At 45.7% G+C, this 22,011-nt stretch overlaps 1 protein-coding gene across 3 annotated transcripts in view; it reads right to left on the bottom strand.

Annotated features, from left to right (window-relative positions):
• SLC19A3 (solute carrier family 19 member 3) overlaps positions 1–4,305 on the bottom strand; it is a 53,041-nt gene extending 48,736 nt beyond the window's left edge. For all 3 annotated transcript variants that reach the window (XM_069727835.1, XM_069727834.1, XM_069727836.1), the window contains exon 1: positions 4,088–4,305. In XM_069727835.1, coding sequence (XP_069583936.1) covers positions 4,088–4,237 — 150 coding nt within the window. In that variant the 5' untranslated portion in view covers positions 4,238–4,305. The remainder of the gene's footprint in view (positions 1–4,087) is intronic.
• Between the last annotated feature and the right edge of the window lie 17,706 nt (positions 4,306–22,011).

The following is a 22,011-nucleotide window of genomic DNA, read 5'->3' as shown; positions in this document are numbered from 1 at the left end:
CTCCATCCCCAGTGTCTCCTGTGATGTACATGCTCCAACCCCAGTGTCTCCTGTGATGTATATGCTCCATCCCCAGTGTCTCCTGTGATGTATATGCTCCATCTCCAGTGTCTCCTGTGATGTATATGCTCCATCCCCAGTGTCTCCTGTGATGTACATGCTCCATCCCCAGTGTCTCCTGTGATGTATATGCTCCATCCCCAGTGTCTCCTGTGATGTACATGCTCCATCCCCAGAGTCTCCTGTGATGTATATGCTCCATCCCCAGTGTCTCCTGTGATGTACATGCTCCATCCCCAGTGTCTCCTGTGATGTACATGCTCCAACCCCAGAGTCTCCTGTGATGTATATGCTCCATCCCCAGTGTCTCCTGTGATGTATATGCTCCATCTCCAGTGTCTCCTGTGATGTATATGCTCCATCTCCAGTGTCTCCTGTGATGTATATGCTCCATCTCCAGTGTCTCCTGTGATGTATATGCTCCATCTCCAGTGTCTCCTTTAATGTATATGCTCCATCCTGTTTATCTTGTGATGTATATGCTCCATCTCCAGTGTCTCCTGTAATGTATATGCTCCATCCCCAGTGTCTCCTGTGATGTATATGCTCCATCCCCAGTGTCTCCTGTGATGTATATGCTCCAACCCCAGTGTCTCCTGTGATGTATATGCTCCATCCTGTTTATCTTGTGATGTATATGCTCCATCCCCAGTGTCTCCTGTGATGTATATACTCCATCCCCAGTGTCTCCTGTGATGTATATGCTCCATCTCCAGTGTCTCCTGTGATGTATATGCTCCATCTCCAGTGTCTCCTTTAATGTATATGCTCCATCCTGTTTATCTTGTGATGTATATGCTCCATCTCCAGTGTCTCCTGTAATGTATATGCTCCATCCCCAGTGTCTCCTGTGATGTATATGCTCCATCCCCAGTGTCTCCTGTGATGTATATGCTCCAACCCCAGTGTCTCCTGTGATGTATATGCTCCATCCTGTTTATCTTGTGATGTATATGCTCCATCCCCAGTGTCTCCTGTGATGTATATGCTCCATCTCCAGTGTCTCCTTTAATGTATATGCTCCATCCTGTTTATCTTGTGATGTATATGCTCCATCCCCAGTGTCTCCTGTGATGTATATGCTCCATCCCCAGTGTCTCTTGTGATGTATATGCTCCATCCCCAGTGTCTCCTGTGATGTATATGCTCCATCCCCAGTGTCTCTTGTGATGTATATGCTCCATCCCCAGTGTCTCCTGTGATGTATATGCTCCATCCCCAGTGTCTCTTGTGATGTATATGCTCCATCCCCAGTGTCTCCTGCGATGTATATGCTCCATCCCAGTGTCTCTTGTGATGTATATGCTCCATCTCCAGTGTCTCCTGCGATGTATATGCTCCATCCCCAGTGTCTCTTGTGATGTATATGCTCCATCCCCAGTGTCTCCTGTGATGTATATGCTCCATCTCCAATGTCTCCTGTAATGTATATGCTCCATCTCCAGTGTCTCCTGTGATGTATATGCTCCATCTCCAGTGTCTCCTGTAATGTATATGCTCCATCCTGTTTATCTTGTGATGTACAGTTAGGTCCATATATATTTGGACAGAGACAACATTTTTCTAATTTTGGTTATAGACATTACCACAATGAATTTTAAACAAAACAATTCAGATGCAGTTGAAGTTCAGACTTTCAGCTTTCATTTGAGCATATCCACATTAAAATTGGATGAAGGGTTTAGGAGTTTCAGCTCCTTAACATGTGCCACCCTGTTTTTAAAGGGACCAAAAGTAATTGGACAATTGACTCCAAGGCTATTTCATGGACAGGTGTGGGCAATCCCTTCGTTATGTCATTCTCAATTAAGCAGATAAAAGGCCTGGAGTTGATTGAGGTGTGGTGCTTGCATTTGGAAGGTTTTGCTGTGAAGTAAACATGAGGTCAAAGGAGCTCTCCGTATAGGTGAAACAAGCCATCTTTAAGTTGCGAAAACAGAAAAAACCCATCCGAGAAATTGCTACAATATTAGAAGTGGCAAAATCTACAATTTGGTACATTCTGAGAAAGAAAGAAAGCACTGGTGAACTCATCAATGCAAAAAGACCTGGGCGCCCACGGAAGACAACAGTGGTGGATGATCGCAGAATAATCTCCATGGTGAAGAGAAACCCCTTCACAACAGCCAACCAAGTGACCAACACTCTCCAGGAGGTCGGTGTATCAATATCCAAATCTACCATAAAGAGAAGACTGCATGAAGGTAAATACAGAGGGTTCACTGCACGGTGCAAGCCACTCATAAGCATCAAGAATAAAAAGGCTAGACTGGCTAAAAAACATCTAAAAAAGCCAGCACAGTTCTGAAAGAACATTCTTTGGACAGATGAAACCAAGATCAACCTCTACCTGAATGATAGAAAGAGAAAAGTATGGTGAAGGCGTGGTACAGCTCATGATCCAAAGCATACCACATCATCTGTAAAACACGGCGGAGGCAGTGTGATGGCTTGGGCATGCATGGCTGCCAGTGGCACTGGGTCACTAGTGTTAATTGATGATGTGACACAGGACAGGAGCAGCCGAATGAATTCTGAGGTATTCAGAGCCATACTGTGTGCTCAGATCCAGCCAAATGCAGCAAACTGATTGGTCGTCGTTTCATACTACAGATGGACAATGACCCAAAACATAAAGCCAAAGCAACCCAGGAGTTTATTAAAGCAAAGAAGTGGAATATTCTTGAATGGCCAAGTCAGTCATCTGATCTCAACCCAATTGAGCATGCATTTCACTTGTAAAAGACTAAACTTCAGACAGAAAGGCCCACAAACAAATAGCAACTGAAAACCACCGCAGTAAAGGCCTGGCAGAGCATCAAAAAGGAGGAAACACAGCGTCTGGTGATGTCCATGAGTTCAAGACTTCAGGCAGTCATTGCCAACAAACGGTTTTCAACCAAGTACTAAAAATGAACATTTTATTTAAAATTATTGAATCTGTCCAATTACTTTTGGTCCCTTTAAAAACAGGGGTGGCACATGTTAAGGAGCTGAAACTCCTAAACCCTTGATCCAATTTTAATGTGGATACCCTCAAATGAAAGCTGAAAGTCTGAACTTCAACTGCATCTGAATTGTTTTGTTTAAAATTCATTGTGGTAATGTCTATAACCAAAATTAGAAAATTTTTGTCTCTGTCCAAATATATATGGACCTAACTGTATATGTTCCAGCCCCAGTGTCTCCTATGTGATATATATGCACCAATACAACATGATCAGTGATAAATTTCCCAATGTGGGGAGACATTATTGCACCTTGTCTAGCAGAAGACCACCAGCGTGACTTGTGCTGGAGCCAAGGAGTCAGTGTACAGTACCTTCTGGAGAGTACCCATAACACAGTGTCTTCCAAACATTACCTATGACATAGTACCTTCCAGAGAAGTATGTCACATGAAAACTTTTATATTTCAATGAAAAGTTATTTGTATCATTAAAAGCTCTGTTATTGTGTTTTTCTTTTAAGACAAAAGATGTTAATGTGTTAATGTATGTGTTTTTTTCCAAATTAAACCCTCAATATTCAGGTTAAAATAGCAGTTTGCTATAAATAAGTGTGTTTTGGGATGCAGTCTGGGCACTTGGCCTCTTTAGGGTTCGCCATCACTGTACTAGGGTCACGGTGGTTCTTGGCGCTCACACTCAAGACTGAATCCATGAAAATATTTTGAACATTTTAACATCCGCATATTATTAACATGTCTATCAATCTTGTTATTTTCAAAATTACATGATGTTTCCTTTTTGGTGTCGTATGCACACATTAACAATTGTTATATTGTTTTTTTTTCTGCTCTACCATAGATGGTGCACTACATACATATTTCTGAGGCATATGTCATTTTGACTATTTGGATAAGGACGAGCAGCTGTAATATGATGAGATTTACCTCCGTTTACTCCAGGCACCAAGATAACAGATACCTATTCTTCTTGCTATTGTGTTTATCGGACTTAAGCCAAAAATAAATTGTCACAAGTAATGACTCTGTTGCTAGCAACAAATTAACTTCTTCACTTACCTGCTCAATTGTGAGATTGTGTACAGGTCCGGTTAGGTAAGGGGTGAGGAAAGGCTCTGATGGTCTCATGTAGGTAAAAAATCCATATATGCAAAGGAGGATAGTGGGGTACTTCCAGTTATTATTTTCTAATTTGGGGCATAATCCCATAACTGACTCTGAATCCTGAGTCACAAGTTGAGTTAAAGCTTCAGTTTCTCAGGAGTCAGTAATCTGTTCTCTGCTGAGGCTGAGGTTAAAGTACATTGTTATGCATCACATGGGAGAAGTGAGGAAACACAATGGTGGGAGGAATAAAGTAATGCAAATCTCTCTATAAATTTACATATACAGTACTGTGCAGAAGTTTTAGGCAGGTGTGGAAAAAATGCTGCAAAGTACAAATGCTTACAAAATTTATTATGGTAATTGTTCATTTGTACTCAATTAACAAACCACAAAATGAATAGAAATCTAAATCAAATTAATATTTGTCTTCAAAACAGCATCAATTCTACAATTCTTCAAGGTACACTTGCACAAGGTTGTGTCAAGACCAGGAGTGGGTGATATATACAGACGTGGTGACGTGTTTCTATTATACTTTTCCTCTGATTGTTCCACTCCTGGCCTTGACTTACAAATACTGGCTTAAAATACTAACAAAATACTGAATGTGTAGATGTGGCTTAGGGTACCGTCACACTATACGATTTACCTACGATCACGACCAGCGATATGACCTGGCCGTGATCGTAGGTAAATCGTAGTGTGGTCGCTGGGGAGCTGTCACACAGACAGCTCTCCAGCGACCAACGATGCCGAGGTCCCTGGGTAACCAGGGTAAACATCGGGTAACTAAGCGCAGGACCGCGCTTAGTTACCCGATGTTTACCCTGGTTACAAGTGTTAAACTAAAAAAAAAAAACAGCACATACTTACATTCTGGTGTCCGTCAGGTCCCTTGCAGTCTGCTTCCCGCACTCAGTGACTGCCGGCCGTAAAGTGAAAGTGAAAGCACAGCCGCTGTGCTCTGCTTTCACTTTACGGCCGGCAGTCACAGTGCGGGAAGCAGAGACGGCAAGGGACCTGACGAACACCAGAATGTAAGTATGTGCTGTTTGTTTGTTTTTTAGTTTAACGCTTGTAACCAGGGTAAACATCGGGTAACTAAGCGCGGTCCTGCGCTTAGTTACCCGATGTTTACCCTGGTTACAAGCGAACGCATCGCTGGATCGCATCGCTAGATCGGTGTCACACACACCGATCTAGCGATGACAGCGGGAGATCCAGCGATGAAAGAAAGTTCCATACGATCTGCTACGACGTACGATTCTCAGCAGGATCCCTGATCGCTGCTGCGTGTCAGACACAGCGATATCGTAACGATATCGCTGGAACGTCACGAATCGTACCGTCGTAGCGATCGAAATGTTATAGTGTGACGGTACCCTTAAGTGTTATTATGTGCAGAGCTATGGATAAAATTGAGACAGAGCTCCAAAGCGCCTGCTGTCAATCAATGTGTGCCTGCCCAGAAAGAACTGGAGACGCATGTGGGAAAACATTTCTCTGGTCCTGTACATTGTATGATGGATGTAAAAGTCTTAGTAGTGAGAGGTCATTTTAAAGCCAACAGAGAACTTAACCTTTAGTCTATTAATTAAAAACTATAAAGTGCAAGGAGGCGCATGCGCGGACCTCGGCAGTGACGGATATGTTTTGCTGAGATCCGCTACCCGACCAGCCTATTTGGACCCCAATTAGCGACCGAAGCACGCTAGCCTCACCGTTGTCAGACCCATCTCTCCCCCAGGAGATACTCCACCGGCGATGCCGAAAAAAGGGAGCGCAGCACAGCCGGCAGGTCGCACTATCACGGAGCTTCTTCTGAGCGGCAGCGCTCCCAAGATGGCCGCTACAACAGCTCTCTCCCCAGCCTTTGCAGAGAGCACAGGAGGTGACTCAGATCAGGAAGAAGCCGCCTCACATGCGGAGACGGTGATCTCCACTGCGGCTCTTACTAAATCTCTACAAGACACATTCCAGTCAGAGCTCACCTCTGCTATGCAGAAAATATCCTCCCAGCTGCAAGATATTATGCAGCGCACGGTTACCTTAGAGGAAAAGATGGATGCCAACGCGGACGCCTTAGATGAAGACCAGGAAGTCTTCAAACTACATACAGAGCGCATCGCTGACCTCGAGCTCAGGTGCGAAGACTATGAGAACAGATCGCGCAGGGGCAACATACGGATCCGGGGTCTCCCTGAAAATATAGTGGCTCTTAAGGACACGGCTACAACCCTTTTTACTGCGCTGCTGCCTGGCACGGACCCGACCATGCTTCACATCACCAGAATCCACAGAGCCCTGGGTAAGCCGCGCAACAGCGATATGCCCAGAGATGTGATTTTAAAATTGCACTACGAAGAAGCACGTGATTTAATACTGACTGCTGCAAGAGGGAACCCCGTATTGCCCGGCTTGCCAAACTCAGTACACATTTATGCTGATATAGCGACAGCCACGCTTGCCAGGAGGAGATCTCTTAAGCTTATTACAGCTGCCCTCCAAACGGCGCAAATTAAATACAGATGGAACTTCCCCTTTGCTTTAATCTTTACATATAATTCCCAAATGTACACCTGTCGTACACTAGAGGAAGGGAAGCAGGCCCTGACCAGGGCCGGGGTTCCAGTTTCTATCAACACACCATCCCTGCCACAACGAAAACCGCAGCCTACAAGGGAATGGAAGAATACCCCTAGAACAAGGAGTCAGAATGCACGGATCGCCTGACCTGGTCCACCTATATGATTACTTAACCGGAAACTAATGGCAAGGCTTATGGCGCTATTAGTCATTTTGACTGTTCTCAGAACAGGGAAAGGGGAAGCAAAGAACCTACGCTATCCTTTTCCAACCCTACCTGGACTCCATAGTTATGTTCCGACAACTTATAAGATTATCCTGCTTCGGTCTTAACATAACGGACCCACCAAACCCTTATGCTTTCACTTGGTTTTTCACCCGCCTCACCCTACCTTCTCCCAGTTCTCCCCCCCCCCCCCCATAATCCTCTACTCCCCCCCATCCCACTCCTGCCACCTCTATCTCACCTTACCCCTACGACTCTTCCCCAATCCCTCCCCCCTTTTTTTTTCTTTCTTTTTCCTTTTCCTCTTTCTCCTAAGGGTCTGGCTGTCGGGTTCATAGCATGCTGCCCAAACCTGGTGACACCTGGTGCTCCACTTAATATGGAAACCCAGATCACCATACCTTTTGGAACTGTTACCCGTTTAATAATGTTAACTGTTTTAATTGTCTTCGTCTCCCCTGTTTGTTTCTTCCCTACTGTTTTCCTACAGAGATCATTACTGTATTTCTCTGCTATTCCAGCAACCGCTTGATGGGGACATGAACCGGAGCACAGCCTGTATCTTCTCATTCATTAGCGGTAAATATCTATTAAATCATGTGTAATGTTATCTCACATAATGTTCGGGGATTCAACTCGCCCATAAAACGCAAGAAGGCCTTCCTTGACTACTCGAAACACGCACCAGACATAATCTGTCTACAGGAGACCCACTTTTCCAATTCATCTTGCCCCAAATATTTTAGTGCCAATTACTCACAATGTTACATGTCGACCTGGAGTCGAAAAACGAGAGGTGTTGCCACTTTTATTAAAAATAGCTTTCCATTCCAGCTTGTTAGCTCAGACCCTGAGGGCAGGTTCATTATCCTTCTTGGAGCTTCACGAGGTCTGAATATTTGTATTGTTTAACAGCTATCTCCCTGCAGCCTCCCAGATGTTAGTCTTCCAATTAATTCTATCAAAACTTGCTCCACTCACATACGATCACCTCGTTTGGTATGGTGACTTCAACTTCACCATCAATCCAAAACTAGATAGCAGTGTACAGAAGCGCTCAGATATAGCAAATGTTGATAGGAAAAAAATCCTACACTTAATGAGGAAAAATTGTTTGGAAGATGTATGGAGAGACCTAAACGGTCCCGTAAAAGGCTACACATATTTTTCCCCTACACACAGATCTTATTCAAGAATATAACTACATTTAGCCGCAGCAAATACGTTCCCCTCGGCCCTGTTCTCTCGTCACATCCCATCATCGTGTTCTGACCACGATGTGGTCCTCTCGACATTTAAATTCAACAGCACCACCTCTAAATTATTTAAATGGAGACTGAATGAATCCTTACTTACTGGCCCTTCTGTCCTTTCTAAAATTAAAGATGAGCTGGGACTGTACTTCCAAGCTAACGCTACTGGAAATGCAACTCCTGGATTTGTTTGGATGGCACACAAAAAATGTATCATCGGCTCATTAATTAAAATTGCCTCTAATAGAAAGAAGCAAAGATCCAAACTCCAAACACGCTTGGAAAATAAACTTATAAAACTTGAGCTCGCTAACCAAACTTCCACTTCTCTCTATATAACTAAACAGATCCGGGACACTAAATTACAGTTAAATGTTAGTCTTACAAATAAAACAGAGAGAGCGTTAACATGGACTAAATCAACCTTCGATAGGCAAGCTAATAAGCCAACTGGTATGTTGGCGCGCAAACTCAGATGTAAAGAACTCCTAAATAATGTTACCTCTATTAAAGACTCCAGAGGTCGAGTCTCAGCCCACCCAGATATCGTCTATGATACGTTCCGGGACTACTATCAGAAACTATATTCTGCCCCACAACCTCCTCCGCCACAATTCTTATCTTCCTTCCTGGACAAACTGACACTCCCCAAGATCCCCAACTCTGCTGTTGACCAACTCCAGTAGCCTATTTCTACAGATGAAATCTCTACAATAATCAAAAATCTAAAAAAAAATAAAGCCCCCAGACCCGAAGACCTCACGGCACTCTACTACAAGAAATTTCATGACACCCTCATACCCCATATTAAAAACTTTTGCAATGCTCTACTAAACGGCTCCCAGATGCCCCCTGAGTTCTACGTTGCCCATGTGACAGTGATCCCCAAGCCATAAAAAGACCACCTGTATCCCAAAAATTACAGACCCATATCATTGCTAAATGTTGACCTAAAAATTTGTACATCTATTATCACCGCCAGGCTCAACAAACTCTTACCCACTCTCATTCATCATGACCAGGTTGGGTTCATCCCTAAAAGGCAAGGCCCTGATAATTTTAGAAGAAATCTAAACATCATACACTCAGTAAATTACCATAAACAACCACTATTACTATTAGCCTTAGACATAGAGAAGGCCTTCGACTTGGTCTCGTGGACTTACCTATTCGAAGTTCTATGTAAATTTGGTATCCCCCATAACCTTGTCTCGTGCCTTCAATTATTATACGACAGACCTACAGCCTATCTGAAGCTTCCGTCCACTCGGCCTACTCCAATTATTATACAAAGAGGGACGAGGCACTCTCACCAGCTCTATTTGCCATGGCCATGGAGCTATTGGCTAAAGCCATAAGACTTAATCCAAACATATTCGGGCCTACTGGGCTTGACGCACAATATAAGGCTAGTCTATTTGCCAATGACTTATTACTGACCCTATCCAGCCCAGTTACTACTCTCCCAAATTTATTCACAGTTCTCCATAAATTTGAGGTGGTCTCCGGCCTCAAATTCAATGTTGATAAATCCAAAGCACTATTCATTAATACCCCAAAGGATACGCAAACAAACATAGTCTCCCAGTTTAAATTTACTCAAAATTAGCACTTCCTAACTTATCTTGGAGTCAACCTCACTCCTCATAGATCGACTCTATTTAAATGGAACTATCTCCCACTGATAAGAGGTCTCCGAGCTGACCTGGCTAGATGGTCCTCCATGACGTTATCTTGGTTGGGCAGGATACACACAATTAAGATGGTCTCTCTGCCCAGATTCCTATACTTGTTCCGCTCCCTTCCCATCCCGTTACCTTATAAGACTTTTCACGAAATCCATACAAGTTTAACCTTCAATCCAAGTCCTCTCCGCTAATCCCCCTCTTCCATAATCCCATGTTCATACCTGGGCTCGATCCCCGCCCATATTCCTGGTGGGTAGCTAATGGAATAACTATCCTAAAACATCTTTGCACGCCCTTTAATATAATTTTAACCAGACAGGAATTCCTGCAAAGATATGTACCACCTGCTAAGGAGACATTGCGTATATGCCAAGTATTCCATTTTTCAGAACAGATTCTACAACATAAGATCCCATTTCGAGCTACCAGTTTCGAACAGAGATGCCTGGATGATCCCCTGGGTAAGGGAACTATTTCCCTGTTGTACTCATCTTTAAACATTTCACATGGAGATGACAAATTAAAATACATGAAGCAGTGGGAGGAGGATCTGGGTATTGATATGTCTTTAGAGGATTGGCAGCGATGCTGCAACACAGTCTCCAGGGGCAGCAATCAGACCTCCTTGGTGGAAACGTCCATTAAAATCCTCCATCGAACATATCAAGTCCCGAGCAGACTTAATGCCATATACCCAAACATAACAGATCAATGCTTTAGAGGAGACATGAAGCACATTTGGTGGGAGTGCCCAGTTGTTTCGGCTCTATGGCAAGAGGTTAAATTTACAACGGAACAAATGTATGGCAAAGCAATACAACTTGAGCCGGATGTCTTTCTACTGGAAGCCAAATGCCCAGGCTTCTCTAACAGGTTCCACAAATTGATAGGCCAGCTGTGTATGGCTGCTAAACTTCACATAGCTGCCAACTGGAAGTCGCCTTCACTTTTTATGCAGTTAGAGATAGGATGAATACAATTCTTATACATGAACGTATACAAGCAACAAGAAATGACTTGTGGGATGCTTTTTACCAAGTCTGGAAACCATGGATGGAACTAAACACGAATCTAAACCTCAGTCAGACTTTAACCTTGTCTATATAAAGCCACCAGTAACTGACACCCCGAGGAAGATTCTGATATTTAAAGGAGCGGATTTTGTATCTGTTGTAGTGGGGAGAGGGGGGGCAAAATAAACCATTGCCTCGTCCTGCGACTACGTCGCTAACTACAGTAAAGCACTGTATAGAATCTCTCTTTCTACCCCATTTCTCCTCATGTATTTGACCCTTTGTACTTGTCTTGTCATGTTTAGGTTTGTGAAGTTGTGTTTATATATGTATATTCTATCTGATGTAAGTTTATTGCGCTCCCATGTGCGGGAGCTTGTTGTAAATTTGCTTTGTTAATGAAAATAAAATTCATTGAAACTAAAAACTATAAAGTGCGAAACAAGTGCAAAAAAGTGCTTGTGCTAAGACCACATAGTGCAAGTAAAAACAGACCCAACATACTCGTACCTACCACATATGTCTGCCTTTCAGAAGTAATATATTACAGCTATCAAGTATTGTCACGCTGATCTCATCGGGGGGTAGCGACATTCAATGCTCGCTGAATGATGAATGTCGCTACCCCTCCTGATGATTCAAAAGATGAAACGTGTCGGGAGACATCAGTTTCTGCTAGGATGAGACGGCGTGGTAACATTGAAAACGGCCGGTTATGAGATCCTGGGCACTCTGAAAAGGCACCGTTTGAACACTCGGTCCTATGGATGAGTATAAATGGGTTTCTTTTTATTAATGCCTTTCTAAGTCACTTATTGAACATATGCCAGTATGGGCAGTTCCTGAGGGGAGGCATATATGTATTCTGGTGAAATCTTTGGGTAAAATATTATGATATAGAGACACTTTGAGCTTGCTGCTATATTGTACTACTACTCTTCTGCTATGATGATAGAGGGTATGTTGGCTAATTGCCAGGCTATCAGTAAATAATATAATGTGTATAAGCCCTCGGTGTATGGTTGGATTGCACTGAGCCCTCTTGGTTTAGGTAGGATTGGTCTTCTCCGTCCTCTCCCTCGGCGTGTTATAGATAAAGCTATAAATATACCTGTGACTACTTTTCATTGTATAATTCTGACACAGGAGCATTCAATACATATAGGTCATAGACCTGTTTGAACTGGTATTAATCCCTCGATGATAGAGGGACAGTGTGACAATACTTGATAGCTGTAATATATTACCTCTGAAAGGCAGACATATGTGGTAGGTACGAGTATGTTGGGGCTGTTTTTACTTGCACTATGTGGTCTTAGCACAAGCACTTTTTTGCACTTGTTTCACACTTTATAGTTTTCAATTAATAGATTAAAGGTTAAGTTTTATTGATATTCTTCCAATCAGCTGAGAGTAAAGGTACCTTCACACTCAGCAACTTTACAACGAGAGCGACAACGATCCGTGACGTTGCAGCATCCTGGATAGCGATCTTGTTCGCAGCAGCGATCTGGATCCCGCTGTGATATCGCTGGTCGGAGCTAGAAGTCAGGAACTTTATTTGGTCGTCAGGTCGGCGTGTATCGTCGTGTTTGATAGCAAAAGCAACGATGCCAGCAATGTTTTACATGGAGCTAACAGCCAGCTACAACGATAAGTGAGTCACCGTTACGTCACTGGATCGCTCCTGCATCGTTCTGGAGCTGCTGTGTTTGATGTCTCTACAGCGACCTAAACAGCGACGCTGCAGCGATCGGCTCGTTGTCTATATCGCTGCAGCGTTGCTGAGTGTGACGTTACCTTTACAGATTGAAGGTTGGATTCAGTTATTTGTCCTTGCTTAAAAATAAAGCCAACAGAGAGAGGAAAATCTGGGAATTCAAACTGATAAGGATGTAAAGTCCTTGACAATGGAACTCAATATAACACCTGGATTTACGACGCCCTGCATGGACACAGTTCACACCTCCAGCAGACAGACTTCATGTCACCAAGCTATCACTATCACCACCTTTCCATTTGAAACAAAATCTTTATTTGATCTCCTTGGCTTACCTTTGGAAATCACCACCCCATCCACCCTACAAACAAATGTAACATCTCTGAAATGTTGTGCACATGTTGTGTGTCTTACTGTCATGGTAACCCCTTCCAAGAAAAGCTAATTTGGATTGAGATACAAAGGATTTCCAATCTGCCATTATTTGACAAAATTAGATAAATACAATGCATGATGATAAGAAAAATAACACACAGCTAGTGTCTGTCAGTGTACAATTCTTGTCTAAATCTCAGATGCCCAGTCACAAGTCTTTATTATAACTACAAAGATAAGGAAAGTGGGAACGGCTTAATACATTACCTAATAAAAAATATTTTAGTATACCGTATTTTTAGGACTATAAGACGCAACAGACCATAAAACGCACACCAACCTTTGAGGTGGAAAATAGCACAAAAAAAGATTTTTAAGAGATGGGGGTCCATCTTATTGTCCAAATTTAAGGTATCTTACCTGAGGGCCGGTGGTGGTACAGCGGGGTCACAGGAGGCATGGTCTCTTCCTCAGGAAGCCAGCAGTGGCAAAAGTGGGGCAATGTTGCAGTCCCGGGGTGCGATGCTGCGGGTCCGGTGTCGGCCGTGAGGCCGAGCACCGGAGCAGGGTTCCTTCCTCAGGATGCTGGTGGCAGAAATGTGTCCCCGCCGCGGCCCGGTGTCCACGCCACTGTCCACGCCACTGTCCACACCGCTGTCCATGCCGCAGCCCGGTATCTACGGCGTGCGCTTCACTTGTTTCCCTGCGGCCATCTTCCTGAAGCCGTGGGCCGCACTTGGCTTCAGGAAAATGGCCGTCGGAGGCTGCGCGCGTGCAGATTGAGATCTTGGCGGCCATTTTCCTGAAGCCGAGTGCTGCCGAGATCTCAATTTGTGCAGTGCTGCGACCCCCGGTAAGCCTGCATTCACACCATAAGATGCACCCCCCATTTTCCTCCCACATTTTTAAGGAAAAAAGTGCATCTTATGGTGTAACATAGTTAGTAAGGCCGAAAAAAGACATTTGTCCATCCAGTTCAGCCTATATTCCATCATAATAAATCCCCAGATCTACGTCCTTCTACAGAACCTAATAATTGTATGATACAATATTGTTCTGCTCCAGGAAGACATCCAGGCCTCTCTTGAACCCCTCGACTGAGTTCGCCATCACCACCTCCTCAGGCAAGCAATTCCAGATTCTCACTGCCCTAACAGTAAAGAATCCTCTTCTATGTTGGTGGAAAAACCTTCTCTCCTCCAGACGCAAAGAATGCCCCCTTGTGCCCGTCACCTTCTTTGGTATAAACAGATCCTCAGCGAGATATTTGTATTGTCCCCTTATATACTTATACATGGTTATTAGATCGCCCCTCAGTCGTCTTTTTTCTAGACTAAATAATCCTAATTTCGCTAATCTATCTGGGTATTGTAGTTCTCCCATCCCCTTTATTAATTTTGTTGCCCTCCTCCTGTGAAAAATACAGTAAATAATAAATGATTAGGCAACTTTTTTCAGGTCGGTGCGATACCAGATTTATATTATTTTTTTTGCTTAACTGTTGACACATACTAAAACCCCTTTTTTGAGAATTATAATTTTTCAATATTTCTGCTGAAAGAGTTGTGTGAGGTTTTTTGTAGGACAATTTGATGTTTTTATTGGAACCATTTTTGGGCAAATAGCAATTTTTGCTTGTTTTATATTCTGATTTTTGCGAGGCAGAATGAACAAAAGCCAGGAACTGTTTTATAACCTTTGTTTACACCATTCACCGGAATAAATCCGACTTTTTCTTCACCTCTAGCAGGCTCGGACTGGCCCACCGGGGAACCGGAGGATCCTCCGGTGGGCCCTGACACTGGCATCTGCTGGCAGGGCCTCCCCCCGCTCCAGGGCCCTCCCCCGCTCCAGGGCCCCCCCCGCCGCCACCGCCCGCCCGCCTGCTCGCCTTGAATACTCACCCTGCCTGCTCCAGCGATGGTCTCGGCGTCTGCACTGCAGCTCGTCCTGAACGAGCGGTCACGTGACACCGCTCATTAAGATCATGAATATGCGCATATTCATGATCTTAATGAACGGTGTCACATGACCGCTGAAGCAGGAAGAAGGTGCTGCGCCGGCGCCGCCGCCTGGAGTCGGGACAGAGCGCAAGGGATGTCGGCACGGCCGTGCAGTGGGACAGGTGAGTATGAGGGCCGGGGGGCCGGGGGACGGGGGAAGGGGGGGGGGATGAAGGAGGACATAAGCCGGAGCGCCGAGCAGGAGCAGGAGCAGGTGCGGGTGCGGAGAGATAAGCCTGCATACAGGGGGAATATGAGCCATGCAGGGGGGAATATGAGCCATGCAGGGGGGAATATGAGCCATGCAGGGGGGAATATGAGCCATGCAGGGGGGGATATAAGCCATGCAGGGGGGAATATGAGCCATGCAGGGGGGAATATGAGCCATGCAGGGGGGAATATGAGCCATGCAGGGGGGAATATGACCCATGCAGGGGGGAATACGAGCCATGCAGGGGGGAATATGAGCCATGCAGGGGGGATATGAGCCATGCAGGGGGGGATATGAGCCATGCAGGGGGGAATATGAGCCATGCAGGGGAGAATATGAGCCATGCAGGGGGGAATATGAGCCATGCAGGGGGGAATATGAGCCATGCAGGGGGGGATATGAGCCATGCAGGGGGGGATATAAGCCATGCAGGGGGAAATATGAGCCATGCAGGGGGGAATATGAGCCATGCAGGGGGGAATATGAGCCATGCAGGGGGGACTATGAGCCATGCATACAGGGCGGAATATGAGCCATGCAGGGGGGAATATGAGCCATGCAGGGGGGAATATGAGCCATGCAGGGGGGAATATGATCCATGCATACAGGAGGGGTAATATGAGCTATGTATATGGGATAGGAGGGAGATGAGCCATGCATACAGGAGGGGGGTCATTATACAGTATGGAGCATCATGTGTGGCCGTTATACAGTATGGAGCATCATTTGTGGTCATTATACAGTATTGAGCATTATGTGGGATCATTATACAGTATGGAGCATCATGTGCGGCCGTTATACAGTATGGAGCATCATTTGTGGTCATTATACAGTATTGAGCATTATGTGTGGCCATTATACAGTATGGAGAACTGTGTGGCCGTTATACCGTATGGAGCATCATGTGTGGTGGCCGTTATACAGTATTGAGCATCATGTGCGGTCATTATACAGTATGGAGCATCATGTGTGGCCGTTATACAGTATTGAGCATCATGTGTGGCCATTATACAGTATGGAGCATCATGTGTGGCTGTTATACAGTATGTAGCATCATGTGTGGCCATTATACAGTATTGAGCATTATGTGTGGCCATTATACAGTATGGAGCATCATGTGTGGCCATTATACAGTATGGAGCATCATGTGTGGCTGTTATACAGTATGGAGCATCATGTGCGGCCATTATACAGTATTGAGCATCATGTGCGGTCATTATACAGTATGGAGCATCATGTGTGGCTGTTATACAGTATGGAGCATCATGTGCGGCCATTATACAGTATTGAGCATCATGTGCGGTCATTATACAGTATGGAGCATCATGTGTGGCCGTTATACAGTATGGAGCATCATGTGTGGCCATTATACAGTATGGAGCATCATGTGTGGCCGTTATACAGTATGTAGCATCATGTGTGGCCATTATACAGTATTGAGCATTATGTGTGGCCATTATACAGTATTGAGCATCATGTGTGGCCATTATACAGTATGGAGCATCATGTGTGGCTGTTATACAGTATGGAGCATCATGTGCGGCCATTATACAGTATGGAGCATCATGTGCGGTCATTATACAGTATGGAGCATCATGTGTGGCCGTTATACAGTATTGAGCATCATGTGCGGTCATTATACAGTATGGAGCACTGTGTGGCCATATTTTTTTGTTTATAATTATTGTATATAAAACAGTGTGATCAGCAGTGCTAAATGGCTGCGGTTGGGACGTGGATATGGGTGTGACTAGTTGTGAAATGGGTCTAGTCAGAGGCGTGGCCTAAAATTTGCCGCGGCGCACTACGCGCGCCGCAAACTTTATGCCTCCTTCCCTTCTTCAAAAGTTGGGAGGTATGGTACCACATTTGCCAGATCACGGCAAGTGCCGCAAATCCCATAGAGAATGAATGAGGCCGAACGCAGTGTTGCCATAAGTGATCCGTTACGCGGCAGATGCAGAAAAACTGCCCGATCTGCTGCAAAAGGCGACTTTCACATCAGCGATTCTTGCCAAAGTCACTGCCGATAGTGTCATACTCACCAAAAGGGGAGGCAGCACTAAAAGTGCCTAGGGCAGCAGAAACACTAAATACGGCCCTGGGGGGCTACATTATATTCTGTGGGGGGACTGCATTATACTCAAGGTACTACATTATATTATGGGGGGCTACATCATACTATATGAGGGGTTACAGTATACTCTATGGGGGGCTGCATTATATTCTGTGGTGGGGCTGCATTATTCTCTCAGGGGACTACATAATATGGGGGCTACATCATACTATATGAGGGGGCTACAGTATACTCTATGGGGGGGCTGCATTATATTCTGTGGTGGAACTGCATTCTCTCAGGGGACTACATTATATTCTGTGCTGGGTGGCATTATACTATATGAGGGGGGGCTGCATTATACCCTATGGGGGTGCTACATTATATTCTATGGTGGGGACTGTGTCATACCTGAGAGGGTTGCATTATATTTTGTGGGGTGCTGCATTATATTCTATGAGAGGGGACTGCATTATATTTTATGAGGGGGCTACATTATATTCTGTGAGGGGGCTACCCCAACCCTTGCTACATTATTAAGACGTGAACTACCTTATACTATACCCTGATATTAGCGCTTTTTACCGCACAATTGGTGGTCTTGTATCTATTTCTATGTAGCTACATAGTGGGCCCCAAGAATGATTTTCTCTGGTGGGCCCAAGGTGCTCCAGTCCGACGCTGACCTCTAGTATATAGGGAACACTGCTCTATACAATGTATTTCTTTGCATAACAGTACACTCTGCTTCTGGGTTCACTGCCTGCAATACAGCTCAAGATTACCAAATTCCCCTATCTATATCATGGACTGTGGCTCATAGACAAAGCTGCTGCTTGTGAGCACTGAGACCTGATCACAGAAGAAGGGAATAATATTTTTTTATTTATTCTCTGAGCAGAGCCCTGTCTCCTGAGGAGTAGCTACAGAGCAACAGTGAGAGGTGAGTATTAGGCCGGCGTCACACACAGCGTATGAAAATACGGTCCGTATATTACAGCCGTAATACGCTGAAAAGTCCCGAAAATAGTGGTCCGTAGCTCCTCCGTAGGCAGGGTGTTTCAGCGTTTTTTGCGCATGGCATCCTCCGTATGTAATCCGTATGTCATCCGTACTGCGTGGTTTTATCGCAGGCTTGCAAAACCGACATACGGCTATACAAGGGATCCATGTGTAAAAAAAAAAAAAAACATATATACTGTCTATATATATACATATATATGTCAATAGACACATATATATATATATTAATATTTCATCCAGCGCGATATAGCAGAAAGCCGGTAATTCAATTGCCGGCTTTTGCTTTCTCCTTCCTAAACCCGACATGATATGAGACCTGGTTTACATACAGTAAACCATCTCATATCACCATTTTTTTTTGCATATTCCACACTACTAATGTTAGTAGTGTGTCTATGCAAAATTTGGCCGTTCTAGCTAGTAAATTAAAGGGTTAAATGGCGGAAAAAATTGGCGTGGGCTCCTGCACAATTTTCTCCGCCAGAGTAGTAAAGCCAGTGACTGAGGGCAGATATTAATAGCCTGGAGAGGGTCCATGGTTATTGCCCCCCCCCCCCGGCTAAAGACACCTGCCCCCAGCACCCGAGAAAGAGGGTCTTCAGTGAGTGGAATAAATTAATACAACAACCTTTGTGATTTTTTCATTAAATTAATTTTTAATAATGTGTGTGTGTTTTTTTTTAACCCTTTACTATTTTTGGATTAGTAATGGATAGGTGTCAGAATTGACGCCTCTCCATTATTAATCAGGCTTAATGTCACCTTACAATAGCCAGGTGGCATTAACCCTTCATTACCCCATATCCCACCGCTACACGGGAATGGGAAGAGAGTGGCCAAGTGCCAGTATAGGCGCATCTTCCAGATGTGCCTTTTCTGGGGTGGCTGGGGGCAGGTGTTTTTAGCCAGGGGGGGGCCAATAACCATGGCTGTCTGTGAACACATCGAAATAAAGTTCTGGCCTTCTAGCTCCGACCAGCGATGTCACAACAGGATCCTGATCGCTGCTGCATGTCAAACACAACGAGATCGCTATCCAGGACGCTGCAACGTCACGGATCACTATCGTTATCGTTCGCAAGTTGCTCAGTGTGAAGGTACCTTTAGCCATATGGAAAGACTCGGAAGGGACTGAGCACTATTGGCAAATAGCGCTACGTCCCTCCTGAATCTCGCCGTATGGCAAAGCAGTACTGTTATGCAGAAGGCATCGTGGAGAGAAGAATTTTCTATAATTTGCTAACACCAAATACAGAGCCCCTATGTTAGGGGTCGAGTTCCCGCTTCTGCACAGGGGGAATCTCGAGCCACCTCCGCTGCGGTCTCCCATTCTTGTCCAGCCGCAGTGGAGTCTGCTCAGCAAGGACGTCGGTCCCAGCGTCTTGCTCATTCTCACTCTGTTCTGAGAGTTACTGCTGCTTCTCCAGTCTCTGCTATTAAAGTCTGTGCTGGTCAGCAGCGAGCGGACTTCTCTGGGACTAAGTCCTTGTCTGCACGTACTGAGCATGCCCAGCGTAAGGTTTCCCGTTGGAGATCGAGGGTCATGTGCTCAGGCTCTGCAGCACATTCCATTGGTCCTCTTGGCAGGTCCTAGAAGGGCAAAAGTGCTGTGGCCACTTCCTGTGCTGCTGCTATATAAACTGTGCATGACCGCACGGCCATGCGCTAGTATTGTCAAACAATTGCTAATGTGTGTATGTTGTGAGTGCAAGTCGTCCTTGGATACCCCTACCCTATAGTATGACTGTTCGCGGAAGGTGTATGGCTGCTACCTAGCCCCCGACTTATCCTACAGCACTAGTCACACATTATAGCGTCCAGTTGCTGTGACCGCCAGTACGGCGCCGTGCACTTCCTCTGTGCTTTCCTTACCCAAGCCTGGGTGGTTAGTGGCGTTCGTCAGTGTGGCACTGCATGCTCTTCTGTTTCATTTCACACCCAGTTGCGGTGTTGCGCCAGCAAGGGTCTAATCGGACTTCAATCCCAGTTGGGGTTGAGTTCGCTGACTACTTGCTCGTGCTTTAGGTGCGGTACCGCGGTCCTGTGCCTTAACAGGATTGCGTCTTTCACGCTGGGTGAGGTTAACCCACGCGTGTATACTCTAGTGTATCGCCATATAGTCTGCTAATTGCTAGCAGCAGGTTTTCACCTGCACGGTGGACCCTGGACTGCGAACGCATCTATACCATCTGTCTTGGTGCGTTCCGCCAGTCCTAACAGAATACTAGCGCCAGGGTCTGGCTAGTAAAATGGCGGACGACCAGCGTTTACAGCGGTACATCCAGCAGCTGGAGGGAAGGTTGGCGGCTCTTGAGCGTTCAACCTCAGCTGTGGATGTTACTGCTGTCGCTGTTCAGGCTGCAAGTGTGGCTGCAGCTACCTTGTCCACTGCCGCTCCTGTACCGACGCTATCTCGCCTCCCGCTACCAGAGAAATTTTCTGGTGACAGTAAGTCCTGTAGGGGTTTCGTGAGTCAGTGCTCAATACATCTCGAGCTTCTGGCCTCTCGTTTCCCTACAGAGCGGGCTAAGGTGGGCTTTATAATTTCCTTATTGTCAGACAGGGCGTTGCAGTGGGCTACGCCGCTGTGGGAGCGTGGCGATCATGTGGTGCAGAGTGCTCCGTTATTCCTGAGCACTCTGAAACAGGTCTTTCTAGGACCTCGTGTCACCCATGACACGGCGCTCCAACTGTTGGCACTGACTCAGGGCTCGTCCTTGGTCAGCCTTTTTGCCATCCATTTCCGCACTCTGGCATCTGAGCTGGAGTGGTCGGATAAAGCCCTTATCCCTATATTTTGGAGGGGGCTGGCTGACCACGTTAAGGATGCTCTGGCCACTAGGGAGATTCCCGCCACACTGGAGGAGTTAATAGCAGTATCTACTCGCATTGACCTCCGTTTTCACGAGCGGAGGTTAGAGCGAGCCCAGTGTAGGCAGAGGTTTCGGCTGGCTCCCACCTTCGCCAAACCTTTGGAATCTCCAGTCCAGGCTCCTGAGTTCCAGGAACCTAAGGTGGTGTCACAAGCGGGATCTAAGTCCCAGACCGCTCGTGCACTCCAGGGTTGCCATGTTTGCCAACAGTCAGGACATCTTGCCACCAGATGTCATCAGCGGTCGAGGAAACGTCAGCGTCTAGTGGTAGTAGGTGGAGGTGCACTAGACACTGCAACGTTTGCCTCCAAATTGTCCTTTAAGGGGACAATTACCTTTGGCTCATCCTCCCACTCGGTAGACCTCTGCGTGGATTCTGGGGCGGAGGGCAATTTTATGTCTTCTGCCTTCGCCCAACGTCACGCAATACCCCTGGTTATGCTATCTCAACCAGTAACGGTACGAGTGGTGAATGGGTCGACACTCCCCGCACAGATAACACATCAGACCATCCCTGTTACTCTGTCCCTGTCGCCATCCCATCAGGAGATTATTTCTCTGCTCGTCATTCCTGAGGGTATTGATGAGGTCCTGTTGGGGATACCTTGGCTACGGTACCACTCTCCTCACATCGAGTGGTCCTCAGGCAGAATTCTGGGATGGGGTGAATCATGTGGGGGTAGGTGTCACCGAGAGTGCGTTCAGGTTGCTACTACTGAGGTATCCGCAGATCTATCCTCTCTCCCCAAGCAATATTGGTCTTACGCAGACGTGTTCTACAAGAAGGCGGCGGAGACCCTTCCGCCCCATCGCCCCTATGACTGTCCTATCAATCTCTTGCCTGGTGCG

This window comes from Ranitomeya imitator, chromosome 5 (assembly GCF_032444005.1).
Source record: "Ranitomeya imitator isolate aRanImi1 chromosome 5, aRanImi1.pri, whole genome shotgun sequence".
NCBI classification, from domain to species: domain Eukaryota; kingdom Metazoa; phylum Chordata; class Amphibia; order Anura; family Dendrobatidae; genus Ranitomeya; species Ranitomeya imitator.
This window is presented reverse-complemented; position numbering and strand designations above follow the sequence as displayed.